Source organism: Scophthalmus maximus, chromosome 15 (assembly GCF_022379125.1).
Source record: "Scophthalmus maximus strain ysfricsl-2021 chromosome 15, ASM2237912v1, whole genome shotgun sequence".
NCBI lineage: Eukaryota > Metazoa > Chordata > Actinopteri > Pleuronectiformes > Scophthalmidae > Scophthalmus > Scophthalmus maximus.
The window spans coordinates 9,848,170-9,872,935 of NC_061529.1; the positions used below are offsets into that span (position 1 = coordinate 9,848,170).

General features: G+C 41.5%; 1 protein-coding gene across 5 annotated transcripts; it reads left to right on the top strand.

Annotated features, from left to right (window-relative positions):
- Nucleotides 1-331: 331 nt before the first annotated feature.
- On the top strand, nt 332-24,611 carry stac (SH3 and cysteine rich domain). 5 transcript variants are annotated; one of them, XM_035610540.2, is made up of 12 exons: nt 332-1,104; nt 2,252-2,284; nt 3,757-4,120; nt 9,832-9,965; nt 13,069-13,150; nt 13,316-13,422; nt 14,289-14,370; nt 14,969-15,036; nt 17,501-17,598; nt 20,576-20,627; nt 22,294-22,431; nt 23,134-24,611. In XM_035610540.2, the coding sequence occupies exons 1-12, from the start codon at nt 991-993 to the stop codon at nt 23,230-23,232; spliced, it is 1,371 nt and encodes a 456-aa protein (XP_035466433.1). In that variant the 5' UTR covers nt 332-990; the 3' UTR covers nt 23,233-24,611. The 5 variants fall into 5 exon arrangements, with proteins under 5 accessions (XP_035466433.1, XP_035466435.1, XP_035466436.1 ...); XM_035610543.2 differs by having other exon boundaries at nt 333-1,104; nt 3,793-4,120; XM_035610541.2 differs by having other exon boundaries at nt 334-1,104; nt 3,787-4,120.
- Nucleotides 24,612-24,766: the final 155 nt, after the last annotated feature.

Genomic DNA, 24,766 nt, shown 5'->3' on the forward strand with positions numbered 1-24,766 from the left:
TAGCAGTTAGCACAAAGATTGGAAACAGGTGGAGACACCTAGCCTAATTAACATATTGCATCTTAAGTTATTCAAACAATGAATATGAATGATCACTTTGTTGTGCACCAGACTAGTTTTTGTCCACAAGCAACTGGTCCTGTCCAAGTGAACAATCCCATTTCCCTCCAAGAAATGATCGACAACAGAGCCCGGCTAGCTGCTCCGCCACATGCTACACTAATCTAAGCTAACCGCCTGTTGCGTTAGCTTCATATCGCGCTAATGCTTCAACCAAACTGAGTGGCAGTCATCTTCAAGTGAATCATTCTGATTAATCCCTCTAACAATTCAGCATCGTAGCCTTCCGCGTAGCTTCTTTCTACTATGAAATGATCGTGATTGAATCGTCAAGCCCTCGCCCGAGAGAAGGCGGTGACGGGACATGCGTTCTCTTTCTCGGTCAGGGCAAATCACTACAACACCCGGTTCCAGAAAAGTAGAGGAGTCGATTTGCCCCGGGAACACCTGCACCCACATGAGACCCCCCTGCTCAAGGGGTTATTCACTCAGTGGTGACTCAGTTGAACCATGCGTCTTGCCTCTCCTCCCTCCCGCCCCCTGCTCTCCGCCCCTCGGCGCGTCGGCGGCGCGCGGACTTGGAGACGTCTGGGCTCGGCAGGATTACGCGCGACGGAGCGGTCGACGCGAAAGCGCCCAGCAGCCGGACAGGACAGGAGACACTTCCGAGCTGGGCTGGACGTCCTCTCAACTCTTGACTGGCTGAGCAACTCCCTTCCCAACATTTCTTCCCCTGTGAGCCTCGGGTGTCTGTGGTCCCTGGCAGCGGCGGCGGGTCCGGACCACTGCTCCTCCTCCCCCCCCTCCCCTCACACTCGGGTCACGGCGACTATAGAGGAATGGCAACGATGTAAACAGCTGGTGGGAGAAAACAAACTCTCGCGCACAACAAGATTGCCAGCGAATTGAGTGCAGGGGGACGCGAGGAGGATGATCCCGCCGGCCAGCATGCTGCAGGACGAGAGCGGGGGCAAGGAGGACGAACAGGACCAGAATGAGACGCCGACATCCCCCGCGGCGAACGCCAGCCAGCAGGAAACCAAGGTAGGACTGTGCTGTTGTCCTTGTTCTCATGGTCCACCATCGGGCCAACTCTTATCAATGGGATGGAGTTAACAAACTTGACATGACAAAAGAGATGACTTAACAGGCATCAGCGCCCAGATGTTGGCAGTAGCTTTAAAACAGCTCCAACAACTATGTCCTGATTTCTTTTACCTACAGGCTACAGGGATGGACTTTAACAACAACAACAAAAATACAATCACCCGTACAAATAGGACATACAACTAAAGTGCCATAGAGAGTAAATACAGACACATGTTGGCACCTCACACCGTCTTCAGTGTGTAGGAGAAAGATTAGAATAAAATCAGGACATCAAACCACCTTTTGATAAAGATGAGATAGTTTAAACTCAATATTTACCACATATACCCCTTTATATAACCTGAGTAAGATCCCCTAATCGGGATAATGGTATTTAAATGAATTTGATGAAGGAAAGAATTTTATTTTGGGCTTCATTATAAGCCTAAAAACAGGTTCAAACAGGTGTGCTGTAGTGGTAAAGGAAGCAATGCGTTGTTGTTGTTGTTGTTGTTGTTGTTGTTGTTATTATTATTCTGCACATTTTGGCAGATAAGTGGCATTTGGGTTTACACTTTCTACTTGTGGCTGAAAAGTAGGCTGTGTGGTAGAGATCCACAGCTGCCTCAGGCGTTTTGCCATCAATGTGGGTCACATGTTGCCCAGACTACTTCAATTAGCAGTGCAATATTGAACCAGTCATCACGGTAGTGGATGCTAAAGTAACTCTCCTCTGCTGTCCCCAAAAGCTCGCACAGATTAGACTCATACTTTCTCTCTTTTTGCATATTTTTCAATCGATCGTTTGTGAGGACGAGGCTTCGTGTTTCTCGGTTGCGGCGGGGATAACAGTGGGGACCTCCTGCGATGCATTGTCTTTTTTACTACAGTCTCGAGCATGTGAGCTCTTACTTTGGCATGTGTCGTCACTGGGTACTTCAAGAGACCCCTGGCTGACTTTTCACATTATCTTAAAGCTTCTGCCAAACGGCCGTACTCACTTCCAGTTCAGCATAAAGTGTTGAATCGATCGTACATTCAGGATAAGGAGAGTGAATGAGTTTAAGTAAAGCTGTGTCTGTGTTTTTATTCCTCCTTTAAGAATACTGTGAGGCCTGAACATCAGAAGCGCAAGGTGAGCCTATACACTGTTGTGCCAACTGTAGCGCACTGCTGATTTTAGTCCATCGTAACGGGATACCTGCATGTACACGAGGGTAAAAGCTGTTTCACATCACAACATTTACTGCTTTTAATAGATCACTCAGTTAAGTGGATGTCACACAAGGTTAAATCCATCATTAGCCATATTTCTAGGGCACTCTTTTCTCTGAGGCTGAATAATGATTTGAAACGTAATATTATGCAATGACTGGCTTTTTTCGTCTGTTTGTTTGTCTGAACTTACCCTGCCCAAACCCATGAACCCTCCCATCGTTGTGATAGAACACAGCCCTTATGTATTTGTGACATCAAACACAGCATGAGCTCCTCGGTGCATGCGTACATTCCATCACTTTGCTGATTTAGTGATTACTTTATTTATTAAGACTGTATTTTTCCATTCAAAAAATATAAAACTACCCAACAGGCTATGACTTTTAGTGTCCTTTACCACCACAGCATTTGTTAATTCAACCCACAAAGAAAAATAACGATATATCGAGAATCGGCTTTGTTAATATTATCACTATGTTTCTAGAGGTTTTTTTTTTTTCAAGGTATGTAAAAGAAGCCATGTGAGTGAAGAACTACCACAGGTTGCAGGAAATTGTACGTGTGCTGTACGTCCATGTCTGTTTGTGTGTGATCCTGTGTGTGGGTGGTAATGGTTGAGAAAGGGTCCAAATTGATTGTTTCCATACTGACCCATCGGGGTTATTGATCTTCACCATGCTAAAGCTGCAATGATAAGCACTCTAAACAATTTGCTCAGGAAAGTTTGCCAAAAATATCAACGTTAAACAATACACAGTATGTCGAGAACAGCACGCATCCCGAGAAACCTGCAGATGTTCACCTGTTTACAGATACATCCAGTCCTGTATATTGAAATGTAATGGATCATTAGGATTCCTTCTCTGCCCCTCAATTACCTCAAATGATAAACTATTTGTTCACTCAGAGACCTGCAGCCGCATGCCAGCTAGAAGCATAAAATCCCATTACAGTAGCTTAGAGATTCTTTATTATACGTGTGGGCCCAGGATTAAGTGGGTTTCACAGGGGAGGAAGTACACACTGAGAGGTTAAATGAGGAGTTGTCAGTGAGGAGTGTTATGAATAGCATTACTGTAAAAGGGAAGCTAATGAGATTGATAGAGGCTGCAGCCAGGAACGACGGCACAGCGTGTGAGAAATATAGTATTGATATAATGCATTGACCTAACCTGGAAATCACATTACCCTCCAGGTAGGGAATCTTAAAAGTTTGAGTTGAGCGGTGATGAGTCAGACACCAGCTCGATGATTTTCGAGGCTTTGTAAGCCAGTAATTTATTTAAGTTATCACAGAAAATTGATTTACTTTTTTTGTCCTCCTTTTCTCTCCTCTATCATTCTCTCTCCTCATTAATGCCACGTGTCTTTTTTTCTCCGTCACTCCAGTTTTCCTCAGCTCTTTTTCTCTCTGTTCAGCTGCAGAGACTCAAACGATCCTTGTCCTTCAAGACCAAGAGTATCCGCAGCAAGAGCGCCGACAACTTCTTCCGAACCAGCGGTGACAACAAGACGGAACTGCTCTCCGACGTGAGCAGCAGCACGGGCCATCTCTGCAACATCGGGATGGCCCCGCCGCACACCACCAATCTCCCCATCCCGCCGGTCCCTCCGGCCATCCCCTGCGCTCCTCCTCCCACGTCGCGCTCCCAGTCACGCAACCCGCTGCAGGTAGACTCGGCGGGACACTGCTTCATGGAGCACATCTTCAAGAAGCCAACGTTCTGTGACGTGTGCAACCACATGATCGTAGGTAGGGTCACAGCACCTCGCTCCCCCATTAGCATGATCGGAATATCAAACAAAACACAGTGACAAGATGATAGGAGAAAACAAACAACATTTAGACTAACCTCGTCATAACCAGATCATCATGAGGTTATCTTTTGAAACCGTATCGCAATGAAGGTCCAAGTGAAAGATGTAATAATATGGACACAAGGTTTTTGTTTCATAAAGTACCTATTCTTTGTTAGTTCGCAAAGCCAAACCATGCCCACTGTGACACAGACAATTACACCTGACTCTGAGTATTGAACTTGACCTGTTGACATGTGGCCAAAGTATCTCTATCCTCCCTATTCTCACACTGACCCCACAGTCCCTCTATCTGCCTACCGAGGTGTCAGATAGTCGACAGCATCTGTGCCAGCCGCTCTACCTGTTCTCCTCTTACCAGATGTTCCAGGTTTCTCTGGCTGCGCGCCTCCTTGTTAGCCGTCACTGCTGAAGCACCACTAAGTCTTTATATCCCCGGGCCTCTGCGGCATGGATGCGACAAGGGCTGTCTGTACCATCTGCTCAACAAGCCTCTGATATTGTTTTAGGTTGCAGAGAAAGGGGGTCACACTGTTAGGGATGTGGGTTCAAGAATATGCATGTAAACGAGCACAAGTTGCACGGCACCACCAAATTCATCAGTTTTCCAACAGTCTTTGATTTTTATCTGCCCAATTGAGATAAATGAGTACCAGATTCAAATTGTTTATTTAAAATCAATCAAACCGAGTTAAATCAAAAGGTAGAATTTAGAATTTCCCTTTTGAAAGGTCAGAAAAACTAAATCAAATAGCTCAATTAAGTTGAAGTTCTTAGTAGGGAGATTGAGTACATTTCTCAAATCTCAATTCCCGACAAGAAAATAATATGAGCCAGTCTAACATGTTTCTCTACATTTCCCACCTTGATAGACTGATTTTGTAGAGGTCAGTGAGGATGTGTTACCATGGACCTCTCCACCCAGGACTGTGAACTACAGTTTGTCATCATGAATATGGTTCAGTTCATGTATACATTCTTGAAAAAAACAGAAGAGAGAGAGAGAGAGAGAGAGAGAGAGAGAGAGAGAGAGAGAGAGAGAGAGAGAGAGAGAGAGAGAGAGAGAGAGAGAGAGAGAGCTGTGCCCTCTGGTCCACTCATGAAAAATCATGCTGCCCTCTTCTTAATTTGTCCTGCTTTATTGAGAACTCTGTGTGTGTGTGTGTGTGTGTGTGTGTGTGTGTGTGTGTGTGTGTGTGTGTGTGTGTGTGTGTGTGTGTGTGTGTGTGTGTGTGTGTGTGTGTGTGTGTGTGTGTGTGTAATCAGCTACAATAGTCAAGTGTCCCAGAGTCAAAGAGTGGCACAGAGGAGAGGGAGAGAAACAGTGCATCCCATAGTGTGTACAAAACCTGAATTCAGTAGATTTATTTACAGTTTTTTGTTAATATAGTAATTATAATTCAAATAAAAAAAGCACAACAGGGAATATGAAGCACCCACTTTCTTTCATCTGGATCCATTCTTATATAAAAGTCTGTACAAATTTAATGTGCCATCCATACTATAAAAGGCTGAACCATATATAGTGCCCCCCGAGTCATTCATTACCTTTATTACATGAAGGCGGAGTAAACTACGTTAGGAAATAATTGATGGAGCAACAAGTATATTACAGTTTTTCTGCAGGCGTTCACACTGTGCTCTGTTGATGTGATCAATTGTAATTCATCATCAGGTAAATAAAAACCTTCAGTATATTCAAAGCTACAATAAAACTACAGATTATAAATTTGACACTGTAATTTAGACCCCAGTTTAGTGTTCATTTTCAGCATTTTTTTTCTCTTTTGATTCCAATACTACTCTTGTTCTCCTTTTTTTTTCTTTTTTATTACACAGACTAAATGCTATGCGACTATACACTTTGAGCCCCTTTTCATAAAGCAGGTGTCCTTGATGTGATATTAGAGAGAACAGACTAATGCTAAAGATATTGATTGCCGGCCCCTAGCTGCAAATTGGTTATTAAATAAATGTCTACATGAGTGAATGGGAGGTTTATTTGTGGCTGACAGGGTGAAATTAAATTTACAGGGCTGGGTTGAAGAAAAATAAATAACTTACAATGTGAGAGATTCTACATACAGAGCTTGTGCTATATGTAATTATGTCTGTTCTTCTAAAATGATGAAAAAGAATTCAGCAACATTTAAGATGCGAATATAGAATATCTGTCAGACAGGAATCGAGTTACAGTGATTTATTTCCAAGCTTCCTAAAAGCAACATATCAAGGCATTCAAATTCCTGGAATTAACAAAACAAGGTGAAAGAGTAATCTCACTTTATTAATATGAATATACAACCGAAACGTCACCACACACTGCGTATTACATTTATACTTTTCAATGTAACAATACATATCTGAGCTTATTTCCACGTCTTTAAACATTTAGCCTGAGAATAGGTGAAGTAATGTGAACATTTTTGGAGATGTACCGACATGTTCAAGTTTGAGCGTTGACTCAAACTACAGGTCGCTCTGTTGGGTTAATGTCTGGGGTTGATGAGCAATGTTTGTACTGGCAGTCATGGTTCCCTGATGATAAATCATACGGAAAATGGTGATCAGACTTTAATGACCTTGGTGATTTTTCGTCTTACCTCCTCGCCAGCATGACATTGAGATTTGTGATTTTCAAATCAATTAAATCTCTAAAAACACTCAATGTGAGATGGCTGCCCTCTACAATTGATTTCCAGAAGACCCCTGCTCATGGATGAATTCATGGAAAGAACTGATATACCGCAGCTTTAGTATGGCATTAAGCATTATATCGTTTCCTTGATTTCCCAGACGGGGAAATGGTTAGGAAAAATTAAATGACCGTGGGAGAAACTAATTAAAGTCTGCAAATAAACCAAGGAGGGCTGCCCAGGTCAGTGTTGTGGAGGAGCTTAAGATGAAGAGGAGGCGGAGGAGCTATTGTCACAGTGTAGGCTCCTTGCACAGGAAATCAGGAGGCGTGTGGTTAGATAGGCGGCTTAGTGGATCACTGTATGTCTTCAGCGAGGAGTGTGCAGCGTGAAAGTGATACTGTCGGGGAGGAGACTGAAGGGAAAAAGGACGTTGTGGGAAAGAAATAAGAGGCAAGATGACGAAAGTATGGAAAATCTGGCAAGAGTCTTGTCCTTCACTAGTGTAAATGAATAATGGGCTTTAGAGGCAGAGTTGCCAAAAAGAGCAAATGCCAGTGAGAGCAGCACTGTCACTCATTTCCGCCCACAGCTGTAATGGCTTTAAGTCCTGGACTCCTCTGAGCCTGGAGGAAAAAGCACCTTAACACACACACACACACACACACACACACACCCACCCACCCACCCACACACACACACACACACACACACACACACACACACACACACACACACACACCCACCCACACACACACACACACACACACACACACACACCCACCCACACACACACACACCCAAACCCAAACGCACACACACACACTAACGTCATCACCTTGCCAATACCAAAGCAGGGCGTCAATGTCAGCCTTCTGTCACGTGTTGCTGAAACACTGTGGTTTGTTCTCTTCTCAGTGGTTACCAGATAACTTGGAGGCTTCTCGTAATCGTCCCATGTTGCAGTGAGTCAGCTCACACATGACGATCAACAACAGCTTGACAAGAACTCCATGTGCTTCCTGCTCCTGTGCCTCCACGGAGACAAACAGGAGCTTGAGTCAAGGGTGTCTTGAAGATCCCATGGAGAAATAGTTTTCTGACCTGAAGCGGCCTAAAAAAGTGGTGCAGGTTGTACTCATTGCCCCTGCTCCTGTTGTTTTTGTCTTTGTCATTGTTGTAGTTATGGTGATCTCTGGCTGACCGGCGAGGATTCAGGCCAGGATCACATTTCCTCCCGGTTTCCGTTTTGTGTCAGTGCAGCTCAGCCAAACAACACAGGAGATTTGACATGGAGAATACAGATCCAGTTTTCCACACACTACTGAGTTTCACTGCTGTCCAGCTCCAGAGAGCCGTGACGCCAGTTCACATTACAGCACGTGAAGCGTGAGCAGAGATTTGATGCTGGCTGAGTAAACTACACATGAGAGGCTTTCTACCTTAAAGTAAACGGTATATTGTGTGTTTACCGTCTTGTCCGGGGATCAGGTGTATTGCTTGGTATCATTTTTACAGTCCAGCCTTCCCTCTGCTCGCTCATCCTGTTCACACTGCTCATCACAGTGGACTGAAAACTGACGTTATTAGCCCAGCACAATGGACACACAAAAAAAAGATACAAAACTTGACAATCTTTCTGCGATTACAACTTGCATTGATCCCTTGCGCTCCTGGCGCCCACTGAAGTAGATCGATGATTCCTGTGCATGTCCATATTTTCACACGCACGCTCACAGAGAGTGTGGGCCAGAGCAGGGCACGTGATCATTGATTAATCAATCAGGAGCCGGAGGCACATCGCTGCCGACTAATAACAGCACTGGGACTTGGTAACACTGTCCTCTCTTGTTAGTTCAGAAGAGCTGTCAAACGACACACCGCTGCTGGCTGTGAGTGGTGTTCAGGCTATGTGCAACACATAATGGTTTACAGATGACTGATCTTCTCAGAGGACTACGCCGACATTTATCACTGGGCCGATTCTCCTTGAGTAAAAAATTCACAATTTTTCATTTGTTTGGCCTTAAACCACGAGCTTCCTCTGTCCAGTAAGAGCTGACAATAACTTTCCCTTCCTTGGGGGAAGAAGTGGAGCTTAGGAAATGTCAAATGCCATTTCCAATCTTAGCCCAGTTTTCATGATTCTTTTCTGCCCTGAGCAGGAAAAGTGTCAAGGTCATGAAAGTGTTATCACAATATTTTATAACTTTACAAACCCGGATTATCGACAGATCAATCTACAGTTATTTACCTGTTCAGTCTAAAGACTACCTTCTTCAGGATCAAGTTCACATTTACTTAATTAACTCTGTAAGAGGATCAGTGAGGGCTACAGTGATATCACATCCCTTCAACTCCCCAAACACGTCAGTACTACCTATTTAACATTCATGCATACCTGCCTATTCATCTCATGCCCTTTTGTAGTCTTTCTTTCTGCCTTACAAACACTCGCATAAAGACTTAGCTGTCACTGTTGCCATGTGAGCTTTATTCTCTGCCAACACCTTTGTCTTTACAATCTCACATCTCCGTGCAAAACAAGACTTATCATTCTCAGTTTTTGTTTCATCGTCTATTGTATCTCTTCCGTCTTTCTCAGTGGTTATTCCTTTGTTCCTCGCTCACACACATTGTCACTGTTTGCGTAACTTTGGTTCACAAATAAGTTAGATTAAACCTTATTAATTCTGGTGGAGATACTAGCGCTGGCTCAGTTATGCCAGAGTTTTTTTTAAGTGCACATCATGTGTCACATTTGCTAAATTCTGTCCCTGTTAAAATGTTCCACATGTCATTTCACAGGTTTTTTTGCCGTGCATGCTGGGAAAGAATCCAGGGTCAGTGAATAAATGCATGAGATGGTGTTCTGAACGTGTTTTATTTCCTCCACCTCCTCGGGTGTAATTTGCTGTTCCCTGTTAGGAAAACCATTTGACTCCAGCTCCTGGCATGACATATTTGAACCGGTTGCCTCTTTTTCTGTGTGTGTGTTTGTGTGTGTCAGGTACCACAGCCAAACATGTGGTATTCCTGGCGGGAAACACAGCAAAGCACGGTCTGCGCTGCAAAGCCTGCAAGATGAGCCTCCACCACAAATGTGAGAATGGAGTGGGACAGCAGCGCTGCATGGGCAAACTGGTAAGATGCATGAAGACATCGAGCCACGGTACAGACAGCATACCCTTCACTTTGCTGTCAATTGGTTTTAGAGACTTTGAGCGTCAGAAGTAAAATTGTTTATGTCGTTATGAACAACCGAAACAGACATAGCGGAGTTGGCTGTGAGACCGTTTCCCACCAGAATGTGCTTATTCAGAAATCACACTCTACAGTATGTGTGAGCATTCTGGTACATCTGTGACCACCATCCGTCCTCGTCATCATCCACATCATCGTTATATCATCACTCTGTGTGTTAGATAATATTAGTATAGCACAGCATTTACAAAAAGGCTGACCTCCGCCTCACGTCCGTTAAGTTCTTCTGCGCTGCCATCAGCATGAGCCAATAAATCAGGATCAATAGATCACACTGAATGTGTTTGGCATTTCTTTATTTCACACGTCAGTCTTTGTAGAGTTATTTGAGGTTAATCATCACTTTATGAATTATTAGATTATCAGAGGTAATTTGATGTAATAATGCAGACTTTTGTTATATTGACAGGTGATAATTATATTTGCCTGTGAGATTGACAATTTACTGTTGTTGTGAATCTTTCATCATTCTCATTTAACTCATAAGCACTTTTGCTTTGGATTTGGTTTGGAGAGACTTGAAACAAACTGAACCCTTTAAAGTTAAGGAGCCTTTTAGGCTGATATACTGTTTCCAAACCACCCTGGTCAAAATTATTCAGCTCTAATTAAATAACTTTTCTTCCCTTTTTTGCTTCATTCAAGCCACAGTTTTTGCTAACGAGCTCAAAAAGTGAGTCATAATATAGACAAAACATTAGGCAAGTTCTGATTGGTTGATTTCAAAAATGTTTATGCGCCAACATGAAAACCTAGAAGATAAATGGACCTGAGCAGGAAGTTGAGTTGGTGTTAGTCAGCAAGAACCAAGTCAAGCTCATGACATACGGTAATAATATGGGAGTGATACTAACTGTAAAGGCAAGCTTTCTTATTCCCCGTCGTGACGTCTTTCCACTAGATTAGGGGATGAGATTTGAAGAAATGATCGGCTCTCAGGAGTGGAAAATGAGGTTGAGGGGTCGAGCATAAAAAGGGAAGTTTCCCCAGTGGAGCTCAGCTCCAAACTGGACTTATTCTAAACTTGGACACTTCTGCAGCCATGCTTGTTTCTGTTGGCTTGAGAACCCTTTAGCAAGGATATCAAGTTACCTCATGGTCTGAATCTTCATCTTCAGTTATTCAATAAGTTTCAAAAACGTACTGACACAGTGATAATGACTTTATAAATGAAAAATCAGAGGTATTTAACCTGTCGGCCTTTGTGGTTCAGCTATTTGGTTACATAACATTATTTCAAGAGAACCTGGAATTATAATTATTCTTTTGGCAACAAACAGCTGTAACATATTGGTGATTTAGTATTTTTTAAAATGTAGAAAATGTTTTGTAACTTACCTGGAAGCAAACATTTAATGTCCTTTTTATGGCTCGGTGTGCAGCTTGCAGGTGCAGTATGTTGCTATGCCCAGTATTTCTGGGATGGATAAAACAAGGTCAATAATGAATACTTGTTAATTAATGCGTGAGTCACTGCTTGAATCTCAGCTAACACCCTCAGTCTGAATCTAGAATCTAAATTTGAGTTTGACTACAGTGCTCGAGCTGCATATTGTAGTCGATCTGCTGCAGTGACGCAATTCAAAAGGTTCAACTGATACAGAACGTTTGATCAATCCAATGATTCCCTGATCAGTGCTTATCACTCACACACAAACCATAGCAGGTGTCCTGCGTCACCCCTATTCACAACCACAACCTCATCCACATCTTGTCCTCCGTCCTTCTGTGTTTCCTTGCTGCTCAGTGTAAACTGGTGGCATTTCAGAAGACTTGAGCTCTACAGTTTGTGAAGTCAGATCTGTCTCTCACCACAATGTGTGATGCCACACTGCTCCGAGCCATCAGAAGAGACAAGATCAAAACATATGCATATTCAACACTGTTATTTCGAAGCTCATTGAATTACTAATTTCCGTGCAAAAACCCATAAGCATGACAGATGAAAAGAAATGAGAATCCTCAACTTAAAATGCCTGATGGGTGTTTCAGAGTGTATGGTGGTAAACAGAGCTTTTTGCAAAACAATGACCTCATCCAGCATAGTGAGGGGAAAGTTCTGTAAAGTGTGAAAACTGACGACAGTGGGTTTTGCTCACCTCACATTTTCTACTCCTGCGTGTTTGGATTTCAACTTCGTATATATAACAAATCTTTTATGACGGTCAGGCATGATTCAAAACCCTTGTCATGGGTATTTTTTTCATTAAAACAATAATGCGCTGAGATGAAATTTTAAATTGAGCAGAACTAATGTTGCGTCTCTGCCGCAGGGCAGTGGTACTGCTTGTGGACCGAGTCTGACAGCCCCCTCAGCATCTGTTCTCCACTCCACCCTCGTTTCGTCTCTCCTGCTGTGTGACTCTCCAGCCATCCATCAGTTGTGCCGTTGTTTTTCCCATCCTCACCTTTTTCGTGCCAGTTAGTTTGTTGCACTGTGATGTAATCACACTGCATAAGGTGCTTTTGTTCACAGTGGAATCATACACGTTCATTAGTACATGTTTTAACTCAGAAGGATAAGGATACAGGCGCAGTATATTTCATTTTCATGTTTTCTCCTTTCAAGATTCATGATTCTCACATTAAAATTGCCTTTGTGAATATCACCATGAATTGAATATTCAATCATTCATTCATACTTTTGATCATTCCATCATGAAGGGAGCTGTGCACTTTAAGAATGAAACAAAAGTACCATCCAGGTCACATTTTCTTTACTGTATATTTTAAGCATTTATCTGACGCTGCCTAGCTTGCTCAGTTTGTTGGGGGGGAAATATGCTGGAGCTTGCTGTAATTCCCGGCATCCAGTATGGCATCTCTTCAATGTTGTGTTGTGTTCAGAAATGTCTGATTAAATAGAGTTATGTGCAGCATTCCAGTGCCAGGGTGCTGTGCTGCCTGCGGAGCTGCATATCGATTTGTCTCTAATGTCTGTCGCCTTTATATTTTTCCCCCCTCTCTGTCTTTCCCTCCTCAGCCAAAAGGCTTTCGGCGGTACTACAGCTCCCCGTTACTGATCCAGGAACAGTATGGCTGCATCAAAGAAGTAATGCCCATCGGTGAGCGGCTTAAAGCTCCATAATACGTCCAGTTCTGTCTGGGGTCGGATGCTCATGTGTGAAAATTGAACTTGATCCTTTCAGAATCACTATGACACTTTCACAGAAGCTCAACATTTGTTTGACATCAGCGTTCATTGTGTCTTGTGTTGTTCTTTTGTACAGCCTGTGGGAATAAGGTGGACCCCGTGTACGAGGCCTTGAGGTTCGGAACGTCTCTGGCACAAAAGGCCAAGAGAGCAAGTGGCTCAGAGTCTCCACACAGAAACTCGGTAAGTAAAGGACAATTCATCATGTTGAAAAGTGTTAGTTTTTTCCCTGTTTACACGTGACACTGTACTGTAAGTTATTCTATCCCATCAGAATTCCATCAGGTATTATGCTTGTTGTATTTGTCCCACAATCTTCATTTTTTAGATTGTGTGAATAGATACTGCCACTGCAGGGCTGTAAACACTACCAATAAAGGCAGTCTGGTCCATGCAGTCACGACGGGAGATGTCGGTGCAAACGCTCATGTTACAGCTCTGAAGATAGACTGGACAGATAGTTGAGCTTTCAGTCCTCCCCAGCCTCCTTTCTCTCTGTGTGTACTGCACACGGCAAATCTGTTATCATAGCTTTTCCCTTGTAATGTAAGCTAAGCTGTACAAGCGATCTGGATAGGAGCCTCTGTATGATGACATCAGAGAGCTGTCCTGTCCTGTGCAGCTGTTAGTGAATGGGCGTGTGTGTCAGCGGAGACTCACAGAGACAATGTGATGTCAACAGGGTTTATGCTAATAGCTTCCAAATGCAGACTTTGTTTGCCAGATGACAGATTCCTCTGAAACAGCAGCTTTTTCTGTGGGATCATTCAGAATTTTATTCTATTTACAAAACATTTCCAAAAAATCCCAACTTCCGGAAAATTAGGATTTGCAGCAGCTTTTCCCTGTTTCATATGTCATAACTGAGTATCTTTGCTTTTGGGATTGTTGGACAAAACAATCCCAACAAGATATAAAGACACCATTTTGGACTCTGGAAGACATTTTATATATTTATTTATTTTTCAGATTCTCATGGACTCAAAGATTAGTCAATTAACTGGGAACATGATTGACGGATTTGTATCTTTCATCTTTTATATTTGCAGACCAGTGACTTGGATAAGGTTCCAGAGGAAGTGGTGGCTCACAGCAGCAGACAGGAGCTATCAAGAAAACACAGTGATGATGGTCAGTGTGCATGAAGGAACAGTTGCCACTTAGATCAAAGCCTAGTTGTGACACAGGGTATAAAAAAAACTACACACCACACTTCTAGAGCTCTTCTCACATGAGAGTCTGAGACGGTTGCAACATCAAATTCTCCGATGAACCATCAAATAAGGTTCTTTGATATTTTCCACTCAGATGAACCTTAACCTTTAACCTGCACTGTGTGTGTAGCTCTTGATTCAGTGGCACTGGTGTGTTTTTCTGCTGCATAATAGTTTCTATAATCAAGGGCAAAGCACTGACCCTTTACAATCTGATGTATTCACTTTAATTACAGGGCAAACAGAATGGTGGATTGCACCAAGGCAGTCCTTGGTATTCAAAATACTTTTCAGGCATAACTACAATGCTGCTTAAGTATTTCCTGTAGGGAAACGCATTGATTGATATAATGTTTGCAGTCTACACTTTTCCTGACAGGAATATTTATCAGTGTGGTTTTTGTGTTCAACATGGAATCTGCTGGAAACTGCAGGTCTTAGAGGATGCAGGCAGGGTTTCAATTCTATTCTTTTACAGAGTCTTAGTTCTTACATTTTTTTGTTTGTTTTCTCAGTTTTCACTGTCATTGAGAATGGCACGCAGCATTACGCCCAGCTCGAGAGAAAACCTGAGGATTTCACGGTAAGAAACAAATCCACTCAATAATAAACAAATGAAATATCTAATGCAGAAAACTGGGTGTGCATAAGTCTGAAAAGAGTGCTTTTAATTTAGCTGTTTTTGATTTAAGTATCTTTTGCAGGATTTTTTTTCAATATGCAGTCTACCAGTCTACAAATACTAAACTAGTTCTTTAAGAAACCCATCATATGAAAAACCTAAACTTAACGAATTTTACCTGCCAAAAAAAACGTGTATCTTAAAGCTGTCTTTAAAACAACAACCTAGTTTTTTAACAAGTTAATAGTCGTAATTGCAAGTTAATACAAATTCTTTTGTTGCACAAATTTTCTTGATGTAATCCATGCAGAGACAATTTCCTGTCATTTTTGTAAATTGGCCTTAAAACTAAAAAGTAAACTGAATGTTCTGTTTGGACGAATGGCGTGCTGAAACAGTCTTTCAGTAATTTAACAGTTACAGCAGTCAACTTTTTCACTCACTTTTCACGCTGCTTGTTCTGCAGCCCATGTAGTCTGATCACCCCTGAGAGCAGATTCTGCTCACTGACCAACTTCTGAACCCTGCGTGGTTACTCTGAGAACTGATACCCAGCCAGTCCATTCTGCATCCATTAAGCATGCTGCACTTGGCCCCTCGCCTCTGTCTTCACTGCTGAATTTCCCAGGGCTTTCTCCTCCTGCTGTAACAAATCATACGCGAACTGACACGACCACTGGCCTGCACTGATACGACGAAGCCTTGACCTTAATGTTTGGATCTGCAGCTCTGGGATCTGTGCTGCTGTATTTATCTACAGTGAAAATGTTGCGCTGATGGTGCAAAATCACTGCCAGGGAAAGAGAAGAGGGTTTAACCTCTGAGAATATCTCATCGCCCATAACAATGAATATTTAAAAACAGCTCTTTACCTCTCTATCTTTTCAACTTCCATAGGGGGGTTTATGGAGAGGTGCCTTCAGTGTTGATGTTCTTTGTACATATTTCCAATGTCCAGGCATCTGTTCTGTTTGCTTTAATAGTTTTACGTGTTTATCTCTGTTGTCATCAGTGAAAAATGAACCACTGAAACGTGGAAAACCTATGAACAAATAACCATACAAGGCAATAAAAAACATACAGACATGCCTTTGCACACACAGACACACACACACACACGCGCGCGCACACACACGCCCCTCTGCAATAGAGTCTTGCAATCAATTTCAGGGAAGAGACTGGACGTGCATGGTGCGGTGTTATCAGGCTGGACCGAGCACAGCTGGCAGCGGGCGGTTTGTCTGTCAGACGACAGGTCCATTAGCTCAGGCTGGCGGACAGACAGATGGAGGCTCCGGGGGTAATGAGCAGAGGAAAACGCACAAAAACTTCATCTTCACCAGACAGGGAGCCTCCCACTGGAGATGGGAGGCTCACACTCATAAATGGGAATACACGCTCACACAGGTTCGCCTATCTGTTCACACTTTTAGTTCACGTTTAGTGTCAAGCTCCCTGAGACCAGTTGACTGAAGCGATTCCGTTCTTTTCTTCCCCAACAGTGGATCAAATAATGCTGAATGTGCAAATAGGCAATTGTCTCCAGACATGTTCATATAAAAATTATAGGTTGAAAGTTATGTTTACACATTGTTTTACTACCCGAATCCACACTGCTCTGCAATTTATTTCTTATTTTTCTCTCACTGCTTTGTCCTTCACCTCAAATACTGTTTTTTTCCAATAACTTACAGAGGAGGCTGTTAACTCGGCCTGTCCGTCCTTTCATTTACTGAGTCAGGCACCAAGAGTCTCTCAAGGCCAGCGAGAAGCTCTTACTTAGCTGGAATGTATTGCCACTGTTTGATATCGCTGTTACCCAGAGGCCTCAGAGGCCGTTTGCCTTGTGGCCACACTTGACTCTGCTCATCCATCAGCCACGAGCGTGTCGCTTTGGGAGCCACAGAAGACCAGTAACCACTTCTCTTCATTTCCATACCTTAAAAAAGCCATTCGCATAATGTTTTAGCACAATTTTCCTCCAGGAACCATGCAGGATAAAGTTATCACTTGGATGGATTTCAGGGATCCTGTATTCCGACTCAAGGTATTTGTGATGGAACAGGAAAATCACCCACCAGTTTCCTGAGCAGGTGTGAAGAGCATTTTATATCCCTGCTAATTGTACTAACACTTCTCGGAGAACTTCCTCTCCGCCCACAACCCTGTCCTTTTTTTAACTTCCTGAGCGTTCATGAAAAGCTGATCCTGCCTCTCCCACTCATGTTGTCGCTGGATTAGAGGGAACAGATTGCAGAGCAATTGAAGCGGCTCCTCAGTCTACCAGTGTACTGTAAACAAGCTCTTCTCCTGTTGTTCGTGAATGCCAAAAGGATATTTTAAGATACAAGTGCGAGAAAAGGGACAGTTAAACTCTTTAAAAATCAAATCTGTCTGTGTGTTTCTGTTTGTTTTTGTTGTCTAGCTGGAGCAGAGCCAGCTACAGAAAGACATTCTCACGCTCAACACCTATGTGGCCTTGTTCAGTTTCAATCCGCAAGAGAGCCATGATCTGGAGATGAGGTCAGTTTGCACAAATGAACATACTCTCTACATCTCTTACACAGAACTCCTGCTACACCACCCACTGGGTAAAAGGAGGAGTAAAAGTAAGCATATTGCAATAAAATTCCGGGGGCACCATTTCAACTTCACTGTGAAATAAGATTCAAGAACAAGAGAGATTGAATCTAGAGCTGATTAATTCATACACACGTGTAGGTCCCCAAAGGTCACCTACCAGGCCTGAGCCAAAACACAAAGATGCTGCTCATTTCACCCTCATATCAAAGCAATCAGTTCCAGTTGCAGCTCCTAAATATTGCAGTTTCTCTGTTTAATGATGCATTATCAGTGATAATGATGATGATTTAAGCAGCTACTGTCATTTGTGCATCATGTATCAGTGTTCTCATTTTTTAAAATTACACGGATAAGGGCTGTATTATCTTATTTTTAACTCTAAAATAAGAATATAATGATCTGTTGCACAAGCCTTCCATAGCAGCAATGAAACAAAGCCTGTGTTGTTGACTCCTGTTGCCTTTTAATGTCTTAAAAAAAAAAATTATTATACACCGTATTTTATTTATGTATAGTCAGTCAACACGCCAAGACTCAAAAACACACATGTGTACAGAAGGTGTTTCATTTACTAAAATAACTTGTCAGTGTCGACTGCTGTAGAGCTGTCTGCTCCTTGTCAGAGACTCATCTACTTTCTCATGCCAGGAAATGAACTTGTCTCTTAATTGGTGCGTCTGTGTTTTTCCCAGTTTCATCTTTTATGTAATCAGTGTGTTCAGAGCAGCACAGGCGAAAAATATACAAGAATAGATCCACAAAAAGGAACTAATTAGCTTCCTCTATTCAGATGAGGGTCTTCTAAGATTTATTTCCCTGGCGTGGCCTCATTGATGGTACCTGTGTGCGTGCGGTGGTGGTCTATTAATAACAGTTAAATCTAATGTCTTCTTCGATTCCTCCTGAGAAGGAAAGACAGTCTTCAAGAAGACCTTTTACAAGTCAATTTATAGATCCCACACGAATATTGGATATGTTTTTTCTCTTTTTGTTTTTAAATTAACTTGTTTTGGTTTGGGCTTTTGTAGGACAGCACCGAGGTAAGATAGCTGTTAAATGTAGAATATGGGGTGAAGACACAGAGAACTTTGAACTCACTCCCTTGTTCACTCATTCACAATTCCCTATGTAATAAACAGTCATTAGTTCACTCAATCATAATCTTACGCAGTGGTGGAAATAACGTTGTACACTTAAAATGTCACTCATGTGGCTGAATAGATATTTATAAAGAAACATTGTAAGAAATGACAATGAAGAAAATGTCGGAGCATAAGCTAAAGACACAGATATATCACTCAGGCGTTAGTGAAGAGAAACAACAGCTAAAGGAAAGTGAATACTGATTAATCAAAAGACTACTAAAAAAAGTAGTGTTCATGCTACAGACACTATGTTGACACTGAAAATTCTGACACTCAAATAAAATGTACTGCATTAACGAATGTAGTGATTTCAGACACAGCCTATGACTTTAAAGCCTACGGACATGTTTTTTTGTATATGCATGATGGAACAATAATTCAAAATAGACAGCTGTGTACACGTATCTTGTCTTTTTTTAAATATCAGATACAATGTTTACCCCGGGCTGCAGATTTTTCCCCCCTGCCCTTTAATATTAGGGACTCATCTGCAAAATAATTTGAAATAGGCCCTCAAGAAGGAGAGCATTCATCATGAACGGTCCTTCAGCCTAAGTACTTATTTGTTCCTGGTCCTCACAGAAATCCTCTGAGGATTTAAGGATGTGAGTGCACTTGTCTGTCTCTATCTCCTCTACACACACACAGACGCGCACACACGCACACACACACACACGCACACACACACACACACACACACACACACACACACACACACACAGGCCCGTCCTCCCTCTTTGATCAGGATAAACTTCACTTGACTTGATTTGAGATTCATTAACTTCTCCACTAGGAGCCCCATTCACCGATACCTGCTCTACAGCGCTAAGATCTGTCGTTACGTCAATCAGTACATCAAACACTAACATGTTTGAATACTTAATCAAAAGGGGTCGATTTTCATCATAAGAGAGGAAATCAGTTTTGTGATCGGTTTCAGTTGCTGCCACATGCTCTGATTACCTGCTTACTTTTGACTCTGTTGTGACTGTAACGATGAGAGATGTATTTTAGAAATACAGATTCAAAAAGTCCACTTTTGCTTTTTGTTATTAAATAGATAAAGACTATACCAACCTTTTTTTCCTCCACTTTCATGGATCACGTCTTCATCATTAACTTGATTGTGATGCGCACTATTTGAAGGAAATGCTCATCTGGATAATTTCCTGTTGTTCTAATTGAATCAACATGTGTCTACTTTGTTTTCTCCACCTAACAAGATTTTTGTGTGCTGTGGTGTTTCTCACCTACATTAAACAGTGTGTTCTGAATCATGGTCAGCATACACACGCAAACGACAGCCAGTGTGTTAACTGAACCAAAAGAGGAAGAAAATAACTATTTATAACTCGTAACAAAACACCATACACAATAGTTTTTAGCAATTATTGCAAATTTTATGACTCTTGGCTTTTTAAGTAACTCTACATTTCTGTAGGTAAGTTAGCAGGGCAGGCTAATAGTTGTTCAATAGCTGTTCACTATTAGCATGCAACTATAGTTGCAGCTCAGATATGCAGACCCCCAAAGTGGATGTAGATATTTTTGTAAATATATTATCTTAGTAACATTTTTGTACCACAGAAGCACACCAAAAATTGCATTTTGCATAGCCCTCAAAAACCAGCAATAACCATATACCCATCAACAGGGGTCACTAAGAGCCTATTGCTCAGTGTTGCCACAGGGCCGCACTTAATCTGGTCGTGCAAGATATGAACAGGGAAAACTTTTTGGCTGAATTTGACTTCTTCTGCTTTTCACTGCAGAGCGGGAGACCGGATCTTATTGGCTGACAACTCTAATGATGACTGGTGGAAGGTGGGTACAAAACCAACCAGCATGTAACACCCGAGTGGTGACAGGGTTCATCTTATCTCTTTTTTAGTATAATTTCCCAAGCGAAAAAAAATATATACTTAAATAGATTTTGTAAAAGTATATTTCATATGCTTAAGTTTACTTTTTTATGTTTAAAATTACTATACTTGAAGTTGTGTTACAATGAAACAACTTAGGTTGTTTTTAATATACTTCACTTAAGGGATGCTTCAATTGTTAAAAGCATATTTTTTTCTGTATTTTTGTGTACTTTCACTTACCAAAATAGCATACTAGTGTTAAAATATACTTAAAGCATCAGAAGTATGATTTTGCAAATGTAAAAAAGGTATACTGACAATGAGTTATAGTGTATTTCCAATATATTCTGAGAACAAAATAAATTCACTTAAAATATACTGCCACTGCATTTTAACATAATTTTACTGCATTTATAACACAATTAAAATGCACTGTAACTATACTTCAACACAAGTAGAAATGTACTTGTTTAAACTTTTAACACACTTTATATGTTAAAAGTATAATTTACGTATAGAATAATTCATCCAAGATTCTAAATTTAAAGTTTTCAAATGTGTTGTTGTCCAGTTTACATATATCATGGGCTTGCCACATAAGCCCCCAAAATGCCACGTAAAAAAAAAATGTATTGATAGATTACAAAACATCCCGCTGTAAATTATAGGAGCAGGGAAACTGGCTGCCTCGGGACAGAAATGCACGACAGATAAATTGCAGAGATAAAAGGGCTAAAACGTGACCGTGCAAAGGCAGCCTGCTGCCACCAGACCATGAAGGAACTCATCACACATTTTAATGCTGTTGTTGTTCTCTTCAGCCTCTAGATAAACAGAGACATCTGGCCTGTTTGCTCTTTGAACAATGGACTCCTAACAAGTCAAGAGGCAATCATTAGCACCTGCATACAATGTGTTTGTACTGTACATACAAAACATGAACACAATATCTTCTTTATCACATGAATCAGGTAGGGATGAAACAATTCCCCAAATCCTCTTTTTGGCTCATAATTTGTTTAGTTTATGCATTTTGATGATAGTGTAAAATTTTCTTTAATTTTTTTGAGGGTGAGGGTTGTGTGACCAACTTGTCCTCAAACTGCTGACGTGAATGTCTGCAATGTTTAGCTTATTGAACTAGCCTAAATTTTAGCATGAGCAATGTAGACACATGTAGTTGGAAGAATAATAGTACATTATAAAATATAAAGCTTACCCTAACTTTAAATAAAATAATGCATGTAATACACAGGTTTGTGTGATATAGTGTTAATTAAGAAACGGAAATTGTGCTGTTACAATGGTAAAATAATGAGAGCTCAACAGGCTGCACTTGCACTGGGGTTTCACGGTTCCGTCATTGTGTATCGCGATAAAAGATTGTGTACATTTGTATCGCAATTTCTCATCTCCAGGACTGTTACACTCCGTATCATGTAATAGTAGTGAATAGAAGTTATTATATCAAACGTTATAGGTACAATCAACTGTAACCAACAGAAGCTGTGTATTTTTTTCAAAGCTTTTATCTAATCATTTATAAAAACACTGGGTTTGTAATCCTCCTATGTCCTTTGCAGCCTCTTCATGCATCAGCTGTTTTTAATGTTTTTTTTTTGCAGGGGCTAATTGAGGACAGGATCGGTTTCTTCCCAGCAGCCTTTGCTCATCAGGTGCGGACCGGCGACCAAGTGTTCAAGTGTAACAGGACGTTCATTGGCTGTAAGGAACAAGGCCAGATCACCCTGAAGGAGGGACAGGTACTGACAATTATGGTGATGATGATGAAGGTTATGAGTAAATGATGGTCGGCTTAATTTTGACGTTTTCATATAAAGACTGGCTGGACAGGGTGTTCCCCCCGGTTGTTTGATTTAATTGCTCGTCCCTGTAGACACAAAGACAAAACACATGAAGAATCAATTTAGACCAAACATTAGCAGTGTCGATCCAGTGCACCACCATCATCATCATCATCATCATTATCATCACGATGACCTTTGTCATGGACATTGCATTTTCCAAATGGTACCTGTGTGTAATTAATGATCACACCTATTGCTGCACATCAGAGTCATATTATCCAGCAGTTTTTTGGCCAACTTATTACCCGTCTGCTGCTCCCACACCACCTCTGACCTCCAGCGACTCTTCCCTCACACATTTATTTTCTAAAAAGTTTGACTGGAGTCGTCTGTTACTGGATCCCTCTCAGCACTTAGCCATTACAGGAGCATTTCGGCGTAACGGCTGTACTTGGTTCAGGCTCTATTTCCTCCAACATTGCTTTTTTTCTGGGCATGTTGGGACTCAAATGAGCATTGGAACATGCCCTAAGTTTTAGAAACTATGGACATGTAACCACGGATTACAAGACAAGTCTGTATATTGAAAGGTTGACACACATGACAAAACATTGAAACTAAGTTGAGGCTCAGTAAAATTTCCCCCTGTGCTTTCAGATCTGTGTCAGCAGTGAGGGAGAGCGCAGCGGCTTCATCAGAGTGGCAAGTGGAAAGAAGAGGGGCTTCGTGCCCTGTGACGTCCTGGAAATCATCTGAGACAAACACTCGGCGAAATGAATATAGCAAGAGAGAGAGAGAGAGAGAGAGAGAAGTAAGGATCTGCCGCCTGGAGGAGGATGAGGAGGAAGAAGCTGAACATACAAAGTGGCTACGAGACACTAGTGATGGAGTTTAAAATGAAAGGTGATGCTGGTTTTGTCACTGAGGACTCCACTTTGTTGCGGGTCAGCGTCTCTGCACCTTCCTTTCCCGCTCTCAGCACAAACAGAGAAGCCAAGATGTTGTTTGATGTTTGCACGTCCACAGGAGATCACTCCATCACTGGATTTGATTTTTATTTATGGAGTCAATGTGTGTGTTAGTTTTCCCCCTTAGTGTTATTCTGGGTTTTTTTCTGAAAGTGGGCTGGCTGTTTATGCCTGAGAAAGGGAAAAACGCTGCAATTATTATTTTTCGAGATTTCAGTACATACAAAGTAATTCCTCCTAAAAATAGCTTTGTTTTTTGGCCAACTCTCGGCTCTGACGTACATGAAAATAAATTCCCGTTTAAAACTTGATGTAAAAACATATTAGGCAGAAAATAAGAACTTTTACTTTCTTTAAAGCCTTAAATCCCCTAACCATCTGTTAAAAGAACTTCCTGTATAACCTCTAGTGTGCAGTTACAGTCCTAAAAAAAGCTTTTTCCACATGTTTCTCTTGTAACTGGTGAGAAGCAGCTACGGAGAGACGTGGAGGAGTATTTTCAGAGGGCTTTGACACGATCTAAAACACTCTAGTAATTCTCTCTGGTCTTACAACAATATTATACTCCCAGTCTTAGCAATGTCTCACTCACTGCAATCCAGGGTGTCACTTTTTGACGATGGCAATATAAAGTTTCATCATCACCGTCAATCAGAATCCATTATAATCAGTTTCACAAAACCAAATTTACCATTTCACTTTTTCTCCAAACTGAAGAATGTGCTAGATTTATCTCTTCAGACTTGTCTTCACTGATATAATGATTAATTCAATTTTCTCTCTATGATTTTTTTCATCAAATATTCCTTACATCGCATATAAAACAGGGGAGGATGAGAGCTTTTGTGTGATCCAGATAGAGCCTGTCTTTTTTTCTTTCTTTTTATAATGTCACAATCAAAGCTCAAGTGATCCGATGGGGATGACCCGTGAACACACAATGGCGCCTGTGAGAAAATGATACATTTCCAGCTAGCCTGTTAACTTTAAATGCGATCACTCTCTTGTCGTGTGCATTTCTGGCAGGGTGTTGCATCATAGTAGAAATAGTATATCTCTCAAAGGCTGTTGTTCACTGAAACTTGGCTTTAGTGAATGTCCAAGGATGCTATATTGTACATAATGTACGTACCAGATTAAAATTCCTTCTTTATCACAATAACTAAACATTTGTTATGATTATTTTTGTGTTGTCTCACTTTTTTCTCTTTCTTCTTCTTCTTCTTCTTCTTCTTCAGCGTTTTCACCTTGAATTCATCTGTAACAGGAATTTACTGCAGTTATATTATGTAAAAACATTTACCTAGGATTTCACAATTCAT